The sequence below is a fragment of the Panthera onca genome, chromosome D4 (genome assembly GCF_046562875.1).
Source record: "Panthera onca isolate mPanOnc1 chromosome D4, mPanOnc1 haplotype 2, whole genome shotgun sequence".
NCBI lineage: Eukaryota > Metazoa > Chordata > Mammalia > Carnivora > Felidae > Panthera > Panthera onca.
The window spans coordinates 43,710,857-43,734,195 of NC_138351.1; the positions used below are offsets into that span (position 1 = coordinate 43,710,857).

Consider the following 23,339-nt stretch of genomic DNA (forward strand, 5'->3'; position numbering starts at 1 on the left):
GACAAATAGATTGAGTACCAGTTCATCCAGTTTTGGAGACTAGCTCCTCTGGGCCAGGGTCCTCTACTAGGTTAGGACCTTGGAGATGAACCAGACTCTTCTCTCAAGGAGTTTTATGGTCTGGTGGGGAGACAGAATTGCCAAGATATAATTGAACTGAATAGGAGTACACCAATAGACTTCTGTAGCTGAGCATGCCAGGCAGGTGCAACTAAAAATGTATAGGCATAGAGGAGCAGATGATCACTATGTGTTTGAACATCCACAAGGCATTTAGTGATGCTGGAGCGTTAAGAGCAAAGAAGGAAAGGGTTGGAGGGGCACCTGGGTGGCTCGGTCAGTTGAGCGTCAGGTCTTGATCTCATGGTTTGTGAGTTGGAGCCCTGCGTCCGGCTCTGTGCTGACAGCTCAGAGCACGGAGCCTGCTTCGGATTCTGTGTCTCCCTCTCTCTCTGCCCCTCCCCCGCTCATGCTCTGTCTCTCTCTCAAAAATAAATACACATTAAAAAAATTTAAAAAAAAAAAAGGAAAGGGTTGGAGAAGAGGCTGCAATGATAAGTAGAGGACCACCATAAAAGGTTTGGGGGGAAGGAAGTTGGGTTATAATCTGTAGACCCTTGCTACTGAAATTGTAGTTGCTGGACCACAGAATCAGCATCATCAGGGAGTGTGTTAGAAATACAGAATCTCAGGCCCAAACCCAGACATCCTAAATCAGAATCTATATTATAATGAGACCCTCCAGTTGACTCTCATGTACATTAAAATATGAGGAACTCTCCGAAAATGTAAAGTATTGTTGAAGTGTATCATGCTAGAGGGGGAGATGATTGGAATTTTTTGTTTTTAAGAAAGCTCACTCCAGCAGCAATGCAGGTGTTGGACTAAAGAAGGGATAAGATTAAAGCCAGGGAGGCTGCTAAGGCCAGTGCTGTGGTAGTCGAGGGGATAGCTGACCAAACCTGGAGATGTAAAGTCAAGTAGGAAAGATATCCAGAAGACAGCAGTACCAGAATGTGATGATCTCTTTGTGTAGGGAGAGGATAGAAGATTCTAGGCCGACAAAAATATTTCTGGCTTGGGATGCATGAGAAGATGTGCTGTCAGTATAGACAAAGTCTGCAGAAGGAGGAACATCTTTGGAAAGTGCAGATGTGATGAAATATTGACATATTCATTTGGAGGTACGTGTGGGACATTTGGTGTGTATGCTTAATAGGTAATTGGGTGCATATATCTTGAATTTGGGCTAGAGATACATATTTTTGAAAGTTGTTATCAACGCTGTCTAAATCCGTGGTCATGGAAAATTTTTCCGGAAATAACTTGTAGAATAAGGCACAAGTTGTATAAGGGTGGAACACTAAAGAACACCAGCATTTAAGGGATGGGCAGATGAATATCAAACCGTGAAAGAGATTGAGGAGAACTTGAAGGGAGTGGCGTCATGGAAAGGAAAGCAGAAGACAATTTCAAGCAAAAGATAATAGCTAACCAAGTTATGATTAATAGATGTAGGATGAACACTGGAAAGTGCCTATTATCTTTGGTACCTAGAAAGTCATTGATGACCTTGGCCAGAGAAATTTTAGCTGGATGATGATATCACAATTCATAGTTTCTACTGGTTGATTTTGCAGTGCCATTAAATATAGTCAAGACTTATTTCTAGAAAAGTGGCTGAGAGGAAGGAAAAATGTTGGATACAGAAACACAGAGTCAAAAAGTTATATTCTCTCTCTCTCTCCCCTTTTTCTCCCTCTTCTTTCTTTCTTTTAAATATGAAGAAATAAATATAGAAAAGAGTCAAATGGAGATAAATAATGACAATACGTAGGTGGATGGGGAGGAGAGAATAATAATTAATGGAACAAGATCACTATAGGAACATCAGTCAATTGAATTCAGAGTACAGGTAGAGGGTTTTTGCCTCAGCCTAGAGAAAAGACTTATTAATATGTGAGATCATAGGAAGCATGGGGACAGGGACATGTAATTTTGGGAAGGAAGTCATTTTAGAATATTTACTTTTAAGGGACTAATTTTTTTTTTCTGTGAAATAGGAGACAATGATATTCACATTGGAGAGAAAGCCACTATCAGAAATGGGACCTCTGGGGGCGGGGTGTTGAGGAGGAAAGTTGGGAATATAATTGGTGAGTGAGGGCCATTAAGGGGCTGCATTTAAAAGTACTCAACTTTGATTGTTTGAGTCTAGAAAATACATTTTGGTAGTTTCTGCATTATCTAAGCAAATTCAAGTGTGTGTGTAAATAATCTATCATTTGTGGTTCTAATGCATGATCAAAGAGGCCGTTATTCAGATACCTAAGAATAAGATCTAGAAAGTGCTCCAAAGATACCCCAAACAAGCAAACAGAAAGACCATCCCGTAGCTATGGTGTCAAGGAAATAAATGTTGGCACCAATTTCTGGACATCTATTTTTGTCTACTATTACAGAGGTGGTGGAGAATGACAGTGGAAATAGTAACTTTAGCTAATTAATCCACAGATTCGGAGTTAGAAAGACTCTCAGAATCTATATAAATGCTTTCTTCAGGTCCTGTGCAAATGCTTATAGTGCCAGAGTCTTCGTTGCCTACTAATTAGCTAAGTTCATTTCAATACACCATTTTTAACTGTTTGAAAACTATTTTATCAGGATAAGTTATGGCTGAATTCCACTGCTCTTGTGCCAAATTTATTTTCATTCAACAAATATTGTACACATACTAAGTTTAAGGTATTATTCTTGGACTTCCAGGATGATCAATAGGTCAGGGTCTCTGACTTTGATATCTTTATAGACCAGTAGGGGAGGTAAGACAAGTTTCCAAATGACCACAAGAGAGATGAAAATACATGCCATTAACGAAATAATATGTTGTGCTTTTTTGTTTAAAAATGAAGTGCCAGGACTCATATCTCAATAAACTATGACATGTGTCTCCTACACCTCCTCCCTAACCCTGTTTACATTGGAATGTCCACATATTTTTCCAGCCAAGTGAGTCAGTCAAGATGGAAATACTAATTTATTTGACTGAACATACTCTGCTAGCTCATACTGTTGGGGAAAAAAAACAAAAAACAAAACAAAAAAAACCCTCCTTGGTAGTAATGTTACTACCAAACTCTGTTTATATAGCATTTTATAGTTTACAAATCACTTTTCATATATTAGCCCATCACAACAACTCTGTAAGGCAAGTTCTCCCCCATTTATACATGAAGGACCCAAGACTCAGTTTAGGTAATTTACCCAAATCACAGAACAGGGAACAGGTGAGCTATGCTATCCAGGTCACATGACTCCGGGTCTCAACTAGAAGAGCAGGACTTCTGTGGATTCAGTGGAGGAGAAATTGTGGGTGCTTAGAGGGTATGGGGTTTAAGGATTGAGGCAATTTCAGTAAGAAAAGATGGAAGGAGGCCATTCTAGGTGGAAGGTATGGTAAAATTTAAATTGTGCGTGCAGGAAGTGCAGGACATGATCAAGTAAGAGCCAAGGTTCCGTTTACGAGTTTGAGAATCATTTGTTCAGAAGAGATGGCTGATTCTGAGAGCTAATAAAAATTTTGGGGCAAGAAAAAAAGAAGAAAAGATGCTCGTGGACAGAGCCTGGAGAACACCTATGGTTCATGGGCGGAGCTACCAAATGAGAAACCAAAGAAATGGCCAAAGAGTTAGGATCATTCCCAGTTGTTATACAAACCAAGGGCGAGAGTCTTTCAAGAAAGCATATGATCTCTAAAATGGACAAATGGATGAAAGACCAGCCTTGGTGAGCTTGGAGAGGGCAAAGCAGTGACAACAGAAGTCCAAATGTAAGGCACAAGTGGGTTGGAAGGGCATGAAGAACAGGAAGGGAATGAGGAGAACCGAGGCAAGAAAGTTTCCTCTCTCTCTCTGACGTGGCCTTCAGGCATTTGAAGACAGCTCTCAAATCTTTTCCTTCTTCCCTTTTCCAGGCAAAATGCCCTTAATCCGCTGATTATCATATGCTTTCCAGATAGTCACCATTGTATTTTCTTCTTTAGAAATTGTTGGTTTGTCAGTTGTCCTTAAAGTTTGGCATCTAGAAATTAACTCCGTATCCCATTTTCATGGTCAGTTGAGCATAGAATACAAGAAAGTTATTTTATGTTTTGTTCCTTGCACTGTGTTTTTAACAGCAGCCCACATTTCAATTAGCCACATTTCACTGTTGATTCATGGAGCTTGCAGTCCATTGATTCCATGTCATCCACATCCTGCACTTGCCAACTGTTTGCAGAGACAGCCCAAACAGGGGAGAGGGACCCTGGAGCTCTGGGGTGGAGAGGGCATGGGACTGGCATCTGGAAATATGCATTGTAGTCTGGACTTTGACACATTAAATATATGCTCTTGGGAAAGTCAGTCGTCTTCTCTCTGGGCTCCAGAGGGATGATTTCTAAGCTTCTTTCTAGCTCTAAAAATTCTAAAATTAATAACTGTTAACTAAAATGCCTTCACTGATTTACTACTAAGATATTTATAGAACTCAACATAGAGAGAGTGGTTCTGATACCTGGGGCTTACAGTCTCATGGTGACATTTTGAGGCAGAGATGCACTTGGTAAAATGCAGGGAAGAATCGATGAAGAGCTAAGACTCAGATAATTCTCTCAAATAATTACCTGCCAAAAGGTATGTGGTAGGGCAGTGGCCTTGGGGACTTTCAAAATTGGAAGTGAAGACTAGAGACCCTACATTTGGCATTATGCCAAGAAACAATCATTTTTTTTTTTTGTCATTTCATAGTTATCAAAATTATCTGTGGAATAACACAGTGAACAGGAGATTAGAAGTATATGACACTGAAGCTTTTCCCAAGGACCTAGTATTTAAAGGAACCACAGCCACTTATATTGAAGAAGACGATGTTAATAACACCACCATCCATGACATGGCAATGTTATTAGCTGGCTTTGATGTTTTCTACCCTAAACATAAAATTAATGCAGCATACAAGAAATGTCTAGCAGCAGGCAATCTTGAAATTATTGGATGGGTCACAAAGTCAGAGGGCTCTACTTAAAGAGAATTATGTTTTCCCAGAGTGTCAACTGTAGGTCAATACCTATAACAATCTTAAAATTCCAGTTTTCAACAGATATAGATAATTTAGAAGGAAAACTGCGTCCCACCTTTGTGTGCTTCTGAAAGCAAGCATGGGCCATGAAGATAAATGTCTCCCTTGCCCCTTCAACCTATAATACTATAGTATTTCAGTTACCTATTGTTATGTAATAAATTATCCCCAAACTTAATGGTTTAAAATAATAAATATAGTTGTTATTACCTCTCACAATTTTGTGGGTTAAAGGGGCTTGACTGGATGCTTCCTCTATTCCATGTGACATTGGTTGGGATTGCACTCATCTGGAAGCTTAATTGGACTAGAATGTCCAGGATAGTTTTGTCGCATATCCAGACACAACGACAAGTAGAAGGCTGGGCTCAACTAGAACACTGGAGTATCTGTGTCTCTGCACATAGTCTTAGGACTATTCCTGTTCCGTGCGACCTCTCCATTTGGTCACTTCACATAGCTTCTTTAGTTGGGTGCCTGGACTTTGTACTTGGCGACGCAGAACTCCCCAAAACACAAAAGCGAAAGCTGCCAGGCCTCAATGCTTAGGCCTAGAACTGCTGTGACGCCACTTCCACTTTATTCTGTTGGGTAAAGCAAGTCACAGAGCCAACCAAGATTTAGTTTATGTGCAGAGGGTGGGGATGGACGGGGGCGGAGGCATTAAACGTGTATATTAATTCCAGGAGGTAGGGTTCAATTGGGGCCATTTTGGAAAATAGTACATGTGGTCACTTGAGAAGTATTAAAAATGGACACCAACATCAAGAACTAGACCCAGTTGAACAAAACTTGGCTCTGCGAAGCTCATTTTTCATAGAAGAGGAAAAAAAAAGAATGTATTTGAATGCTGACTTTCTATTGATTTTTAGTATAAACCCAAATGTGGATTATGAAAATTGGCTGTAAAAATTATTTTTAATAATTTTGTGGTCATTTGCTCACTTTGGCAGCACATATAATAATAATTTCATGGTCAAGGAGAAAGGTGATGTGTGTGGGGGGGTGGGGAGTACCTAATTGGTGGACCCAAGGCTAGTCCAGTCAAAGATTTATAAAGGATTCACTTTAGTATCATTAGCTTAAATGACAACTATGACTTAATTTTTCGCTACCTTTCACTATAGGCCTTTGAGATCCTTGCAAGCCCTTGTCCTTTTGGTTACTTCCATGAGTGGTACCCATGAACAAGTACTATTTGCTACCAGGAAGAGGCCATCATTTTCTTCCTTTCTTATTCCAGCCTTTATGGTGATATCCACTGTCAAGGCCTTTGTGCCTGAGAAGCTGAGTGGAAGCACCATGTAACTGCCTGCAGTGGTCATACCTGATCCATTTCCTGACACAACCCCCCTTTTCTCCTGGCTATTCTTGTCCCCTCTCAGATGCTGTTGTCTCCCTGGTATAATCCCTGTACTTGCTGGGCCCTCTTGCTCATCCATGCCCCTCTTGCTCTAAGTCTGGAGGGACCAGATCTTTCACCCGTAAAATGGGAAAGCAGGCTGCCATGCTCTGTTAGCTTTCATGCTCGGTTTTTAGTGCAACACCTCTTTTTTCTGTTTGTTTTTTTATTTAAAGGCTCTCTGCACTGAGTGAAATCTGAGTAATAATCACTATGTTGGGTGTAGGATTGCTCTTTTTTTCTTTGATATCCAACGTTCTGGGTCTAGACCAAGCTGGAAAGAATTATCTTCCAAGAGGCTTCTCCATACCTCATGCAAATGGACCCATCATCTATCAGACAGGCCTGGGTCTTCCATTTTTGGGTCACATTGAAATTTATGCCCTGTGCATATAGACACACACATTCATATATAAATACATACACATATGTGCCTATGAGGTGCTTTCATTTCTTTCCAAAGATTCTGCTTCTTTAATAGGAACAAACTATTGTTAATATATGACAGACTAATAATATACAAATGTATTTAGCATTCCACTTCACTTTACCCAAGAAATACATGGGCCGAATTTCCAAAATAACTTGGGAGCTGAGAGACAAAAGAGTTTTGAAGAACTAGCTGCCATCTGTGTGAAGTACATTGAGAATGACAGATAAGGGTGAGGAGGGAAGGGTGGACGTTTAAAGAACGCTTGCTATGCATTTAAGTGTAAACCTCCCCATTTCTTGGTCATTTTTTTTGAGATCCTGAGTAAATATTTGAAATTCTTTAAGTTACACTTACAATTTAAATACTGATACACAGTTCTACCAATTTTTTTGTGTTTCCGTTTCTTAGAGACCGGGCCATGGGGTATGCGTGTGTAGGGTGGGGTGGGTGTGGTGAACTCACATGTGTCTGAGTTACACTACTACTGATACTATAAGAGTACTATCCATAGAACTGTGCTTTGAAGATGTCTTTAAAGTGGGAATAAATTTGCATGGGTCCATACCATCCTTTTGTTTTCTCTGAAATATTGGTACATGTTGGTAAGACTTCTGACCAGGGATGGAGAAACTTCTAGAATTCATGAAGTAATAAAAGTTAATCTGCCCACAAAATGCTTTACTTTATCACCTTGACACTTTTGTGGGTAATTGAAGCTATTGAGCCAACTGAATACAGTGAGTATTGGATGTGCTAACTGCATTTTAGTGGTAGGATGAAGAGGCATGCTAGAATACGAAAGAACATGGAGCCAGGTGGGTGAAGATCAGGGAGGCAGAATCAGAACTGTCTCCCATCCACTAGTTCCAGTCATTGTTCCCGACACTGTAGAGAATTCGCTGAGACTTCAATGCAGAGAAAGTAGAAACCCTAACAGTGTTCTCAACATTTCTTTGGCATCATGGAAACTGGGTGGCCATTTTGCTGTAGATAGGGATGGTAAATTGGAAGCATTAGGTCCGGTCCAATAGCACTTGGGTCAGAAGAAGAAAAGCTGTGTTAGTTGAAATCCAGAAACAGGTGCCAAGACAAGACTAGGAATGTAAGAGGTTTATTGGGGAAAAAGATGAGGGAGGCACAGGAGGCCAGAAGAGCCATGAGACTACAGCTCAGCTGTCCCCAGTGAAAAAAAAGAGAAAAAAGGAAGGTTGGATAGGAAGAGTCTCAGAGCACAGTGCAATGCTGAGAAAGGTTTGGCCAGCCAGTAGGAAGTCCTCTAGTAGAAGTTACTTGTCAGGACTCTCAGGAATAGAGCTGCTTTGGTATCTCTGCTAAGCTCAGCTATGGGCTGGGAGCAGCCCATGGGCAACAAGGAGGTGGATTCAGAGTATGTTTGGGCCATCTGTCAATTAAGCTCTCTGTAGCAGATTTGAATGGCACATCTTTATGGCCACCAAAGGAGTTAATGTAAACTAAGCAAGGGTGAAGAAAGAAGTTTCTGCCCTAATAAATCTTAAGTTTGATTCAGAATATGAGAGATACGATGACATTCAACTCCTTTTACTTAAGCAACTTTAGAAAAACTTAGATAATAATGTTGATGTACATAAACATTGCCAATCATACAACCAAAAAAAGTTTGATATCTACAACTGCGTAGGTACGTAGACATCTTAAGTTCTTCCATCTTCCGTGGTTTTTTTTTTTCCATCTTAACATTCTCCTCCAACTGCTCAACTCCTTTAATTCTTGGCATTAATGAGTATTTTATTTTATTTTATTTTATTTTATTTTATTTATTTTAGAGTGGAGGAGATGGGCAGAAGGAAAGAGAGGGAGAGAGGGAGAAAATCTTAAGCAGGCTCCACACTCAGCACAGAGTCCAATGCAGGGCTTGATCCCACAACCCCGGGATCATGACCAGAGCTGAAATCAAGAATCGGACACTCAATCATCTGAGCCACCCAGGAGCCCTAGTGATTGTTGCATTTTAAACGTAAGATTTAGGGGCACCTGGGCGGCTCAACTGGTTAAGTGTCCCACTTTGGCTCAGGTCATGATCTCCAAGTTCATGGGTTCCAGCCCCACGTCAGGCTCTGTGCTGACAGCTCAGAGCCTGGAGCCTGCTTCAGATTCTGTGTCTCCCTCTCTGCCCCTCCCCCACTTGTGCACGTGCTCTCTCACTCTCTCTCTGGAAAATAAACATTAAAAAATTTTAAAAAATAAATGTAAGATTTAAGACATATGCACATAGAAGCAATTTGAAAACCATACCTGTCTCTCCTTGTCACTAGAAGATGTGACAATAATGTGCCCTTCTACCTAGGAGTAGAGCACAGGGAATTGGAATTCTTTTTCTGTTTTGTATATTCTTTCATTGTCTAAGTGTAGATCTGAATCACAGCTCTTGTCAGCTTTCTCAAGCCAACTCTCCCAACTATGGAAATTGTATTCTGCTCTCCTTTTGGTAGGAATGGGGTATAATGTGTCTTAAAATGTTTGAGGAAATTAAAAAGAGAATTCTCTACATATTTTGGAAAAGTTGCTGCCTTCTTTGAGTCATTTGACTGTTTTGCCATATCTTATATGTCAAGAGTTATGCCTCAAAACCCACATATTTTCTCTTACCCAACATCTAAGAAGGCGATGTTTCCCTTCATCTGAAAAGATAAGAGGCTAGTGAAGAGGGTCCCCCCAGTTCTTTCTAGAATTTACTTTCATTTCTGCACTTGTTTGTAATCAATTATGGAAATGCCACAGCTTCCCTGTAGATCAAGCACACATTCTACACAGTGCACACACTTTGATGGCATTCTTTTCTGCTACTTGGTTTTAAATACATTGTTCTGTGATGTTAAATTTCTCTACATGTTTTTGTTCATCTTCTGTTTTTATTTTTTTGTTGTTGTCATTGTTTTAATGACTCCTTGTCTTGTCAAGGTGGCTATCTGCCTTAAAGATAAAACAGGTCTTTTTAAGCATTACTCCCCTCTACCCCACACCGTAAAGGTTATTTTCCTAGGGTAATGGAGTTTCTTTTCATTGACAGTCTGGGACAGATCTTTAAATTCAGCTACATCTGGTCACCTTGCCTCAAACCATATTATAGCAGTTACTCTAAATCAAACCTGAACTACGCACGAACATCTGTACCAAGAATTATGAGGCCCAGCTGAACATTTTGGGCCCGTATGTTCCATCTCACTTCTTTCTGCTTTAACCTTTTAGCAATTATCTTTACAATCTTTAGAAATGGTAATTAAAGTTGGTAAAAGAACAAACAGAATACTGCAATGTTTTTAAGCTCCAAACACCAGGTATATAAATGTCAGTGACTTAAATATGGCTATAAGAGTGTTTTTATTAACTCCCCCCACTGATCTTCTTGGGGATCATATTTAGCCTTTCCTTGAGGGAGTATAACACTGCTAATCAGCTCACATAGTTGGAAGCCATTAGCTAGGGACACCTGAAGCCACTCCAAGAACCTTTATTTTCCCAGACAAGTATGCTATAGCAGTAGGTATGGATAGGCATATTGACATCACAGTCTGTCTAAAGACATTTAGTCACTCCCCAACAAACAACCAACAGTACTTTCAAAGGTAAATAGATGGTTTTCGAAATGGACTCTTACAACCAAGAAAGCTGTTTTTATTCAGTGACACTGCCTCCCCGCTCCCTGTGAATGTGTGCACAAATCTGTGAATGTGTGCACACAGAGTTGCTGATCTCAGCATAAGCTGACGGAGCCTCTTCTGATTGGTGACTATGAATTTGGAGACATTCATAAATATTGTTATTTTGATACATATTCTCATATGTCTGAAATACTCCTCCTTTTGCATTATAATGAGGAAATTTCTTTAGTAAGATTATATGCTCATAATTTTTTTCTGTTCTTTACATTCAAATTACTGTTTACTCATTTCCCCATCTTCCTATATTAGAATATTCCTACCAGGGATGAGGTTATAGGGATTAGTGGAAAGGGAGCCACTGACAGTAGAATGGATGTTCTTTGTTCTTTTTTTTTTTTTTTTTTCATTGCATTTGGGTCCATTAGAATAGTCCTAACAGGAATAGGCTGTCAAATGATTAATTTCCTTCCCCAAATCAGGGACCCTTGTTTATTGCCAAGGGGAATTTACTAATGTCAGGAAAAGACAATTTGTTACCAAATGTCAGAACCTTTAATAAAGTTGGAAACATCTATATATCTTTTTATTTAGATTCCACTTCTTAGTATATTTAGTCCCAAAATTTCATTTATTATCAACTATTATCAACTATTATTTCAACTATTATCATTTTTGTTTTAGATCATTATTTTAAGGGCTAGTGATAGAATATTCATCCTTTGTCTTGATTTCCTTCAAACCAGAAGTAACTTATCCTATTATATTGGGAACAGATTTTCTCTTCCTTCCCTTGGTCTCTGAGTCACTGATTTTTAGGATCAGGTTGTAATGATGTTGGGCAGCAGGGCTACCTTTGGTCTCTTTGAGTCCGTATACATTCTTACTTTCTCCTATTACTTGATAAGGATTCTCAGAAATGGAACTAGAGATTTTTGGGGGGGTCAAAGAAAACTTTCTGTCTAGTTATTTATTTAATAAACATTTAATTGTCCCCCTTGTGCCAAGAACTCATAACCCTGGCATCAATCATTTTAGTCTCTCTCCATTGGCATTTAAATATAGGTGTCTACTCAACACAGTAGCTGGTTGCCTAAGTGCTTTAGATGATTATTCTAATCTAATGAGAATTTACAGCATCACTATCTTAATTCTTAATGAACTATGAGCCCAAATATGGGCACAAATAGATGTTATAAAATCCTTTCAGTGGAATAAAAGTTTAACAGTGTGGTTTTCAGTGCTATACTTTGTGAGTAGTATTGAAACCTAAATCTTACCCGTGGGACATAAACTTGGCTACCTTTCAGTATTCACAGAAAAACTAAATGAAGAAAGAACAACAATAAACTGATAATTTGAGGGTGTGTTTGTATGTTTAAACTTCTGATATGTCTACATCCCTTTCTCCCAACCTGGAAGTAAATGGATGCTTTTCCAAGAGTGGTAAGAACATTGTAGCTGCTTCAAAGCTCTGGCCGGAATCCACTTCTATCATCAGCATTGCAATTTGTATAGAAATTTTGACTCTTCCTTGATGATGGTGGAGATTCCAAAATGTGAACCAGTTTCTCTGTGTTTTAACACCCGAAATTCTAGTCACAACCCATAGAGCAAACTTGTGAGGAGTAGGACATTCTGAAGGGGGATTCTTACCTTTTATTTCACCAATCATGTGAGCCAACAATTGTGAGTCAGAATACTAACCGGTATTCTCTGGAGCCACTGAGAGTCAGGTCAAGTAGGGGAAGGATTGTTGCTTGGTTATAATGGGACCAAATGTGAAGTACAAGACAAAGTATATGTAGACATGGTTTGAGTTTCTGACTGTATCTTAAAGTCAAATGCAAAACCTTTTGTTATTATTCACTGCCTTTGATTTTTAGTTTTAAACTACCTTTCCCTTCTTTTCCCTCTAAGGGCTAAAGAATAGAGAGTGACTTGAAAGACTTCCTTGTTTCCTGTATTTACCTATGTCCCTCTCTAAAATCTCTGTATGTTTGATCGCTCAGCCCCATTAGAGAGAACATATACCACAACAATAAATTGCTTCCATGCCTTCCTGGATCTAATGAGATTCTATTCTGGGAGCTGGTATTTCTACATTCCTGGGTTCTCTATGGAGTACTCTGGTGTGCCAACAGTCAGAAAGAGGAGTCAATGTTTGAAGCAGGAAATGAGACTGTAATTGGAGACGCTATCTTCATCACGGGGTGCATATGCTAGCACATGACAGTTTTGTGCTTCCTGAGGAGCAGTCCTGGGGAGTCTAAAAACCCTATAGAAATAGATAGATGTCTCAATAATGATGGCTTCTTTCTTGCCCTATTCCTGTAGGTGAATAACCAGGTTTGAATACAGCAGAGACTTGAGTTTTTTAGAGCTACAGTCTCTGGTTCATAATCCAACATAGCCATGGGCTATGTGTAAAATTCCTCCATTTCTCACATTTCTGTTTTCTCATCTGCAAAACTAACACCACGGAATCTAAAACATAATGGGGTACCAGTTTTGGTGCATTTTTTTATGATATGCTAACTACCGTATGACTGTAGGGGATTTTTGACATATCGGGTGTAAAGTAACCATATTTTCCAAACCCCAAATCAGGGAACCTGGTCTAACCAGGAGAAACAAAATTTTTAAAATGTGAGTTGCCCCAGAAGTTTTCAAGTCACAGTCAATATTTAGTTGAATTCAGGGGCTGGGAATTGATAGCTCAAAAAGCCATAGGCTGTTCTTGGGAAAAAAATATAATAAGTTGAATATAATGTTGTCATAAATATATTTGCATGGGGAACCAATAAAAGAATGCCTAACAATGATGAAAACGAGTATGCTTGGATTGTCCTTGTTAATAGTTTCTGTTGGCATAAATAAGCCATTAAAGATAGATCCATGTCAAGGGGTTCTTATCTCAGCCCACGTATCTTCTCATTCTCCCAACTGTCCCTTGGCAAGCTCATTCATGCTAAGTATCATCCACTCCCCATAGGATGCTACCACTTACATATCATCTCCAGACCGGTCTCTTTCTACTGCACAGAGCTCAGCTTTCTTTGTCCGAGGCACCTCGGACTCCACTTCTCTGGAACCAAACTCTGCATCTAACTCACGTAATTGCTCGTCCCACTGTATTTCCTGTTTGTTGAAAGTGCTGCTAACCACTCTGTTCTTCTGCTCAAACCCAGGCAGAAAATATAGATATAACCTAAGACTTATCAGTTGCATTCAGCTGGCCACCAAATCTTCTGGTCCTTTACTTTCCTACCAGCCCCTCAGGTCTTCATGAGTTCTCATCAGGGTGATTGCAGTGATCTGAAACTGGTCACCTCATCTCCAGTCTTACCTCCTCAGAGCCACCAGGATGCACTTCTAAACTATTAAGTCCAAGCAAGACTGGCTGCTTCAGTCTTTCAGTGAGCATGATGCATAATCTGGCCTCTGTGCATGATACATATTCTCTTCTCATCCCTTGCTCTCACGTCCCTTTGCACTCTTGCCATGCTAAATTACTTAAAACACACCAAACAGAACAAGGCATCTCAAGCCTTGTTCTCAACCCCAGGCTGTTCTTCCTAGAACAAGAATCCTCGTTTACCCAATCCCATTCCCCTTGTCCAGCTAGTAAATCCCCACTCTTCCTTCAACATCACTTTAAACTCTTTCATAATCCTTCTTCAGAGAGGTAATCACCCTTGCTCTGTATTCTCCTAGCATCCTGTGCTTACCTAGAATTTTTCATTCTATTAATTAGAGCAGGTAAGCCATAGTAACAAATAATGTCTAACATGGGCAGTGGTTCCAACACGGTAGACTGTTACTTCTTGATCAGGTTACCATGTTAGATAAGCAAACAGGTCATGGGATGGCCTTCCTGCATGCAGTCATTCAGGGAGCCAGGCTAATAGAACCCCTGACACCTTTAATAATTGACTTTAGGAGCACCTGAATGTCTCAGTCGGTGAAGTGTCAGACTCTCGGTTTCTGCTCAGGTCATGATCTTGCAGTTCATGGGATCTAGCCCCATGTCGGGCTCCATGCTGATAGCATAGAGCCTGCTTGGGATTCTCTCTCTCTCCTTCTCTTTCTCTGCCCCTCCCCCACTTGGACATGCTTGCAGGCACTGGTGCTTTCTCTTTCTCAAAATAAATAAACTTTAAACAAACAAAAACCAACTGACTTAAGATTTCCTCGAGGCTGTCTCCATGCAAAATGGACCTGAGAGCAACAGAGCATGGAGGAAGGAATGTGGGAGATTTTTATGAGCAGGCCTGGTGTATCACCCCTCACTTCTACCAGCTAAAACTCAGCCACCTTAACTGCAAAGGAGGCCTGGAAATGTGCTCTAGGTGTACCAATGATAATGAAAAGTTGTAGCTTTTGGTGAGCATCTAGGAGGCTCTGTCAGAGCCAAGTACTTGTTAGGATAGTGCCCTGAAAGGAAGAAATATGCCCGATAGCAAAGCTCCTGGCACTTGACAGCACTTGAGTCATTGCGTGTACATATGACACACATAAATGTGTGTACCTGTGTGTACATATGACAAAACAAATGGGTAAAATACTACTTTGGATTTAAAGAATAATTTAAAAAATCAGATTGAAATAGAGGTATAAGATTTACATATTTATGTATCATTATGTATTTATGTATCTCCTCCATTAAAATAGTATTTCTAAAACATATAGAATATAATAATTACTATCCATGGTTGGTAGATACAGATATTCAAAACTAACTTAATCCATCAAACTTGTATGTTTTTATCTATTCTCAATATTAAATTGAATTTTAGTTTAATTAAGACCTGCTGCCTTGTTATCACATAAAAGTATTTGGGAAGTTGAACATTTTGGTAAGAATTGTGAGTCTTATAAAATGTCAATGTTCTTAGGAAATAGGAACAAGCAGAATGCTTTCTAAAACAAATACACAGCTATGACTGAAAGTTAAAGTATAAATCAAATGGACAAAGTGTTTGCTGATTATCCATCCTTTTTGTGGCATTGAGTATTCAGTCTTTCTATGTGACACCTCACTTTCTCTTTTGGCAGACATTTGAGTCATTTTGTCTATTTCTTTAATCAGTGTAACAAAAGAAACCTGGTTTTTTGTTTGTTTGTTTTGTTTATTTTGTTTTGTTTTTACAGGCACAAAAGTTCTCCCAAAGCAAATGCCCATAAGTTTATTAGTCTCTTCAGATTTTAGCTTTTAAAAACTATAGCATTACATGACTTAAGATGGCCACCATTTTGAATCATGGAGTTAGAATTCAAAATGGCCTCGGATTGTTGGAGAAATGATTAATGAAATGTTAACTTTAGTAATGATCAACATACATTAGTCCTCTTGCAAACAGTAACATTAAAACACATCAATTCTAGGTTACTTTAAATTCAGGTTTTGGGGGTGCCTGAGTGGCACAGGTGGTCAAGCACCTGACTCTGGTTTTCAGCTCAGGTCTTGATCTCAGCATCATGAGTTCAAGCCCTACATTGGCCTGTGTGCCTGGCATATAAGCCTACTTAAGAAAAAAGAAAAAAAGAAAATAAAGTAAAATAAAATAAAATAATGTTCATTCTGACCTTTTTGAGAAAAGTTTGCACAAATGAGACTTTTCTTTATCTAGAACTTAAACAACTGTGAGTGGCCCTGAGCACTGAGCCCATGAATTTGCAATGCACCCAACAGGAAGTAGAGAATCCCTGAAAGCTTCTGATCAGGGAAGTTACAGGGTCAAGACAGGTTTTGAAGTATATGTAACTAAAGACTCAAGGAATGATTGCCCCTGATGAGAAAATAAATGAGAAATTTAATTTTAAATGTAACAGGAATAAGTTAGGTTAACCAGAAGGAAACGTTTCCAAGAATTAGTCTGCAATTCTAACTCTGCTTCATTAGTACTGGTTGATTCTTATGAAACAGTATAGGAAACACTAGTAAAACAATGAAACAAGATAACCCCTCACTGACCCTGCCTCTTGATGATTATATCAATTTTCTGTTGCTGCCATAACAAATTACCACAGATTTAATGGCTGAAAACCATACATAAGTACTATCTCATGATTTCTGTAGGTCAGAAGTTTGGCAAGTCATGGCTGGATTCTCCATTCAGAGTCTCACTGGGCTAAAATCAAAGTATTGGCCAAAGACGTAGCTCTTCTTTAGGGCAAAGGGCCTTTTCCAAGCTCTCCATTGTTGGCAGAACATATTTTCTTCTCATGCTTCCCATGTGCCCCCCTTGATCTTCAAGCCAAAATGACAGGTTAGGACCTTGTCACGCTTTGAATTTTTTTGACTTTCTCTCCTGCCCTCAGCCCAGACAAAGTTCTGTTTTTAAGGCATTCTGTGATTATATTGGGTCCACTTGGATAATCCAGGCTACTAACCCTATTTTGAAGTCAACTAGTAAGTAAACTTAATTACAGCTGCAAAGCTCTTTTGCCATGTTAAGCAATATATTCTCAGATATGATACTAGGGTGTCAAGGGGCCCAAGATTCTGTCTACCCCAATGATACCAACTATGCTGTATAACAGAGGTCATTTAAATATAAATTATAGTTGGGGTGCCTGGGTGGCTCAGTTGGTTAAGCAGCCAACTTCGGCTCAGGTCATGATCTCGGGGTCCGTGAGTTCGAGCCCCGCGTCGGGCTCTGTGCTGACAGCTCAGAGCCTGGAGCCTGTTTCAGATTCTGTGTCTCCCTCTCTCTGACCTCCCCCGTTCATGCTCTGTCTCTCTCTGTTTCAATAAATAAATGTTGAAAAAAATTTAAAAGAATTATAGAAAGTTATATTCCTTTCCAAAGGGCTTAAGGATTAAAATTATTTTAATTTATTATGAATTACTACAGACATTTCAAGAAGGCATAAATTAACATGATGAATAGCCTCATATTCTGGGTTTGTTTGTTTTTTTTTTGGTGTTCATATTTTATTTTTATTTTTTAATTTTTTTTCAATATATGAAATTTATTGTCAAATTGGTTTCCGTACAACACCCAGTGCTCATCCCAAAAGGTGCCCTCCTCAATACACATCACCCACCGTCCCCCCCCCCCCACCCCCCATCAACCCTCAGTTCTCAGTTTTTAAGAGTCTCTTATGCTTTGGCTCTCTCCCACTCTAACCTCTTGTTTTGTTTTTTTTTCCTTTGCCTCCCCCATGGGTTTCTGTTAAGTTTCTCAGCATCCACATAAGAGTGAAACCATATGGTATTGGCTTATTTCACTTAGCATCACACTCTTCAGTTCCATCCATGTTGCTACGAAGGGCCATATTTCATTCTTTCTCATTGCCACGCAGTACTCCATTATGTATATAAACCACAATTTCTTTATCCATTCATCAGTTGATGGAGATTTAGGCTCTTTCCATAATTTGGCTATTGTTGAGAATGCTGCTATAAACATCGGGGTACAAGTGCCCCTATGCATCAGTACTCCTGTATCCCTTGGGTAAATTCCTAGCAGTGCTATTGCTGGGTCATAGGGTAGGTCTATTTTTAATTTTTTGAGGAACCTCCACACTGTTTTCCAGAGTGGCTGCACCAATTTGCATTCCCACTAACAGTGCAAGAGGGTTCCCGTTTCTCCACATCCTCTCCAGCATCTGTAGTCTCCTGATTTGTTCATTTTGGCCACTCTGACTGGCGTGAGGTGGTATCTGAGTGTGGTTTTGATTTGTATTTCCCTGATGAGGAGCGATGTTGAGCATCTTTTCATGTGCCCGTTGGCCATCTGGATGTCTTCTTTAGAGAAGTGTCTATTCATGTTTTCTGCCCATTTCTTCACTGGGTTATTTGTTTTTTGGGTGTGGAGTTTGGTGAGCTCTTTATAGATTTTGGATACTAGCCCTTTGTCCGATATGTCATTTGCAAATATCTTTTCCCATTCTGTTGGTTGCCTTTTAGTTTTGTTGGTTGTTTCCTTTGCAGTGCAGAAGCTTTTTATCTTCATAAGGTTCCAGTAGTTTATTTTTGCTTTTAATTCCCTTGCCTTTGGGGATGTGTCAAGTAAGAAATTGCTATGGCTGAGGTCAGAGAGGTCTTTTCCTGCTTTCTCCTCTAGGGTTTTGATTGTTTCTTGTCTCACATTCAGGTCCTTTATCCATTTTGAGTTTATTTTTGTGAATGGTGTGAGAAAATGGTCTAGTTTCAACCTTCTGCATGTTTCTGTCCAGTTCTCCCAGCACCATTTGTTAAAGAGACTGTCTTTTTTCCATTGGATGTTCTTTCCTGCTTTGTCAAAGATGAGTTGGCCATACGTTTGTGGGTCTAGTTCTGGGGTTTTTTTCTATTCCATTGGTCTTTGTGTCTGTTTTTGTGCCAATACCATGCTGTCTTGATGATTATAGCTTCGTAGTAGAGGCTAAAGTCTGGGATTGTGATGCCTCCTGCTTTGGTCTTCTTCAAAATTATTTTGGCTATTCGGGGCCTTTTGTGGTTCCATATGAATTTTAGGATTACTTGTTCTAGTTTCCAGATGAATGCTGGTGGAATTTTGATTGGGATTGCATTGAATATGTAGATAGCTTTGGGTAGTATTGACATTTTGACAATATTTATTCTTGCAATTCATGAGCACAGAATGTTTTTCCATTTCTTTATATCTTCTTCAATTTCTTTCATAAGCTTTCTATAGTTTTCAGCATACAGATCTTTTGCATCTTTGGTTAGATTTATCCCTAGGTATTTTATGCTTCTTGGTGCAATTGTGAATGGGATCAGTTTCTTTATTTGTCTTTCTGTTGCTTCATTATTAGTGTATAAGAATGCAACTGATTTCTGTACATTGATTTTGTATCCTGCAACTTTGCTGAATTCATGTATCAGTTTTAGCAGACTTTTGGTGGAGTCTATTGGATTTCCCATGTATAATATCATGTCATCTGCAAAAAGTGAAGAACAGCCTCATATTCTTAATGATGTTACCAATACCATAAAAAGGTATAAAATTTAAAAGATATAAAAATTGAGAAGTTAAACTAATATGAATATAATATAGTACCTATTTATAATATCCATTATAGATATAAAAGTTAAACTAATATGAAGATAATATGAAGATAATACCATACCCATTTATAATATCCATTACAGATATTATAAATATCGTCAAAGAAATTCATGTAAGTTAAAAGCTTGCATTTTAATTGTTCCTTGAGCAGAATGTGCTTTTGATAATAATAATGTTGAATGATTACTATATGTAAATCACTGTACTAAGTACATTACATGTATCCTTTCCTGTCTTCTCAGCAATTCAAAAATGCTGATATCATTCCTATTTTACATTGAGTAAACTGAGGTTCAGAGAGGTATTGGGAAGCCCGGGTGAATTAATTGTTCCTAGGATTTATAGGAGTTACTCAACTATTTGTCCTTCACCAAAGGAGGTTTGAGTAGCTCAGTAGCACAATGTGATAATGATAAGAATGGGGTTTTAGAGTCAGACCTGTATTTGAGTCCTCATTTCAACACTTACACTTGACAAATTCCTGAAACCCTTTTGCCTCCAGTTCCTAATTTGTAAAGTGTGGCTAATAACAGTCACCTCCTGGGGCTGGTGCAAGATAACATGTGTAAAGAACCTGGTATGTGATAAGCTCTAGATAAAAGCTCTCCAATACTTCCCTCCAGAGTAGCTGAAGAGCATCTGTTTCTAAATCATTTGAATAACTTGGAAAGTCAGTTATGTGCCCAGGCCAGCTTCTCCTTATCTGGTAGATATGTAACAGGTCATCAAGATTCACCTAGATGCTCAGATCCATGGTATAGATCCCTGTGGGTCCAAGACACCTGCACAGCACATAAATATGGATAGCCCAATAGAATACATCTAGGCACCTGACCACACTTGATCTGGCCTGAAAGATAACTTACAATCACTGAATTTTGACATCGCACACCAGTCAATTAAGAGGTGCCAATTTAGCAGTGGACTTTCCTGGCATCCATCCAAGGAGTCACATGCCAGAATATTCTAGCTGCTCTCGCATTAATATGTATTTGTGTGCATTGTTTTTGATTGCTCTAATCAGACTTGAAATGAATCCAAGAAGTTTCCTCAACTCAGAGACATTAATTCTTCAATGTTCCCCTCCCTCCAGGCTTTGTCTGAAGGCTGAATTTGCTATCTTATCTCCCTAGGTATGTGGAGACCAAAGCCAAGGAGCTGTTTTCCTGAGGGAATTTACGCTAATTCGAAGAGAGAGCCTTCATGAAGATTTCCTGTCTGACCTCTTGAATAGTCACAAAACTGAAGACCCGGTATAGTGTCTCTTTTATTTATTCTTAGAAACACTGTAGTTCCGTCGCTAATTTTGACTTGTGATGGTGGTTGGTTTTAGCATATCCAAAGAGCTCTGGATGGTATTTTCTCATATCCGTGACCAGAGGGAAGCAAAGCAATAGCTCAGTGGACAGACTGTATGGGGCAACATTCTACCCTCTCCTGGGTCTGGCAAGCCTCAAACATTTTACTTGAGCATTAAAGTTTGTTTGGGGCAACGTGTGGAGTATTCACATTAAAATAACTGATGTTTTGCCAGCGAGTCTGAATATGAAATGATAATCATTTAAATGAGTGAAGAAAAAAAAGGAGATTTATATGTAAATTGTTTTATGAGTCAGTGGAAATTCCACCATCTTCCCATACTGGTTTCTTTGTGGATATTTTTACTTCAAAGTGTTAGTCATATTTATTTTATGAAAGTTTGTTTCTCTGGTGGTGGTTTTGGAAAAAAAAAAAAAAAAATGAAAGTCTCCAAAGTGAACTCTGAGATGAAAACAAGTAGTATAGTTGACTGTTGATGTCAAGATTCAGGGTCCACTCTACTTGCAAATCAAGTCATAATTTGTATTCTGTGCTTTATTGTGAGAATTGGATGGATAACTTCGGAAAGTTTCAAATGTGGCTCTTCCTTGTGATGACCTTGTGCTGGAAAGGGACCACACTGGAATTAGAGATTTCTTCTCCACTCAGAAAATAATGACTTAGGTCATGTCCAAAGCAAACACACAAGTGGCTTTATTTCTACCTCTTGTGTCCTGCCCCCTTATAGCCTCTCTCCGGAGGGTGTTTTGGGCACATTAATCTCACAGATTTCTAGATACTGAGTAAATCCACTCTCTCAGTAGCCACTCACGGTCAGCTCTTACTGTTTCTGTCATTTCCGTCTTCTCTGTGACAAGGCATTCATATTCTTTTCAAAGCTTGTGCCCCAACATGGGCAAGAACAGTGGGAAAGCTTCCCAAAGGAACTCTAATTTTCATGTGGTTCATATATATATGTATTTCTCAGTAAACTCAGAAAATGCAGAGCCTGCCTATTAAACTTTTATTGTTTGCTCAAAGCTTTTTTTGTGTGTTATCTACTACGGTACACACACATTGCCACCTAAGTTTTATTCTTTCTGAGAACATTATCTTGTCATTATATTTTAACTTTGCCCCATTTGGTGTTATGCAAAATCTGTACTATGTTAGCTCACTTCAGATTTGGTTTATGAAAAGTCCTGTTAAGTACTGCTCCGTGGATACCATATGCAAACCTCATAAGCAAGTCTAATTATTACGTAATTTATACCATAAAGGAAATTGAATAATACGAACTAGTTATGAACATAATGGAATTGTCATAGCGGTGCCACTAAAAACAATTTTGGTCACTTGGCAAGCATTGAAGGGTGTCATGAACATTATTATTACATAGTATTACATTGATTTACATCATAATGAAAACTGTTCATGCTGCAGAATTTTCTCAAACTCACTGAAGTCATAAGTAATTGAGTGGGCGGTAGCATTTAACCTGAAAGAGGAATTACCTACCAGCACAAATAGTCAGAACTAGGGTTGTATAAGAAAATGGCAGGGAAGAGAAAAGATCAAAGCTTCCTGAATACCAGAAGCTAATCCAGTCTCCTAATAAATTTATGTAATTCTAACAATTTCTTTGGAAGGTATGTCTCTCTATCTGAGAACTTTGCTTGGCCCATAGGATATAAAACTTTGCAAGTATAGCTTTATTTTCTAGATAGGCATTGAAAGATCAATCACCACAGTCTCAGTGTTTGTCTAAGGGGAAGAGTTCAAACAGGAGTTGTTACTTGTATCAATAGCCAGAACAGTGAAATTCCCTTTGTGGCCAGGTATATATGAGTTTCTGCTACATGGTGGGGAAACTCTGCAACAGGATGGGGGAATCATCAAGGAGAAAACTTCCTGGTATACGTTGCAAAACCACTTCACAAAGGCAAACGGGTAAGAGGAAAAATGGTTGAGTCATAATCTGTTTGTCCAATTCTATCTGCTTACAGTCTGCTTACAAGTAAGTTCTCCTTAATAGCCCAGGGATATCCATGATCATATTTCACTGCCCCTACCGGATTAGCAGCTCTACTCCTTGAGATGGGGATCCATGTTGACTCTCACCTCCTTAGCACCCACCCCTGCACTTGCATATGATAAGTGCTCAGTTGTGGTAAGTGTTGATGGAAAAAACCCACCATGACTATTCTTAGCTTTTTTTTTTTTTTAATTGAAAACATGGTGAGAATTCCATCACAGGCTACTCCTGAAAAGGGCCTTATGTATGTGAAAATCCTTCTAAATGCAAACCGTTCTTGTTAAAATAGTATGAATAACTTCAGTTTTTAATGAGGTGATGAAAGAACATTTGGGATTATCTTCATGATGTCCTTTCAAGTCAGTGTATATGTTTGTAACAAAGAATGTGA

The 23,339-nt window shown here is 39.0% G+C and overlaps 1 protein-coding gene across 5 annotated transcripts in view; it reads left to right on the forward strand.

The window, feature by feature from the left end:
* ADAMTSL1 (ADAMTS like 1) overlaps window positions 1-23,339 on the forward strand; it is an 881,240-nt gene that overhangs the window by 222,496 nt on the left and 635,405 nt on the right. For all 5 annotated transcript variants that reach the window (XM_078436766.2, XM_078436765.2, XM_078436763.2 and 2 more), the window contains exon 2: window positions 20,748-20,867. In XM_078436766.2, the coding sequence (XP_078292892.2) occupies window positions 20,748-20,867 (120 nt within the window). The remainder of the gene's footprint in view (window positions 1-20,747; window positions 20,868-23,339) is intronic.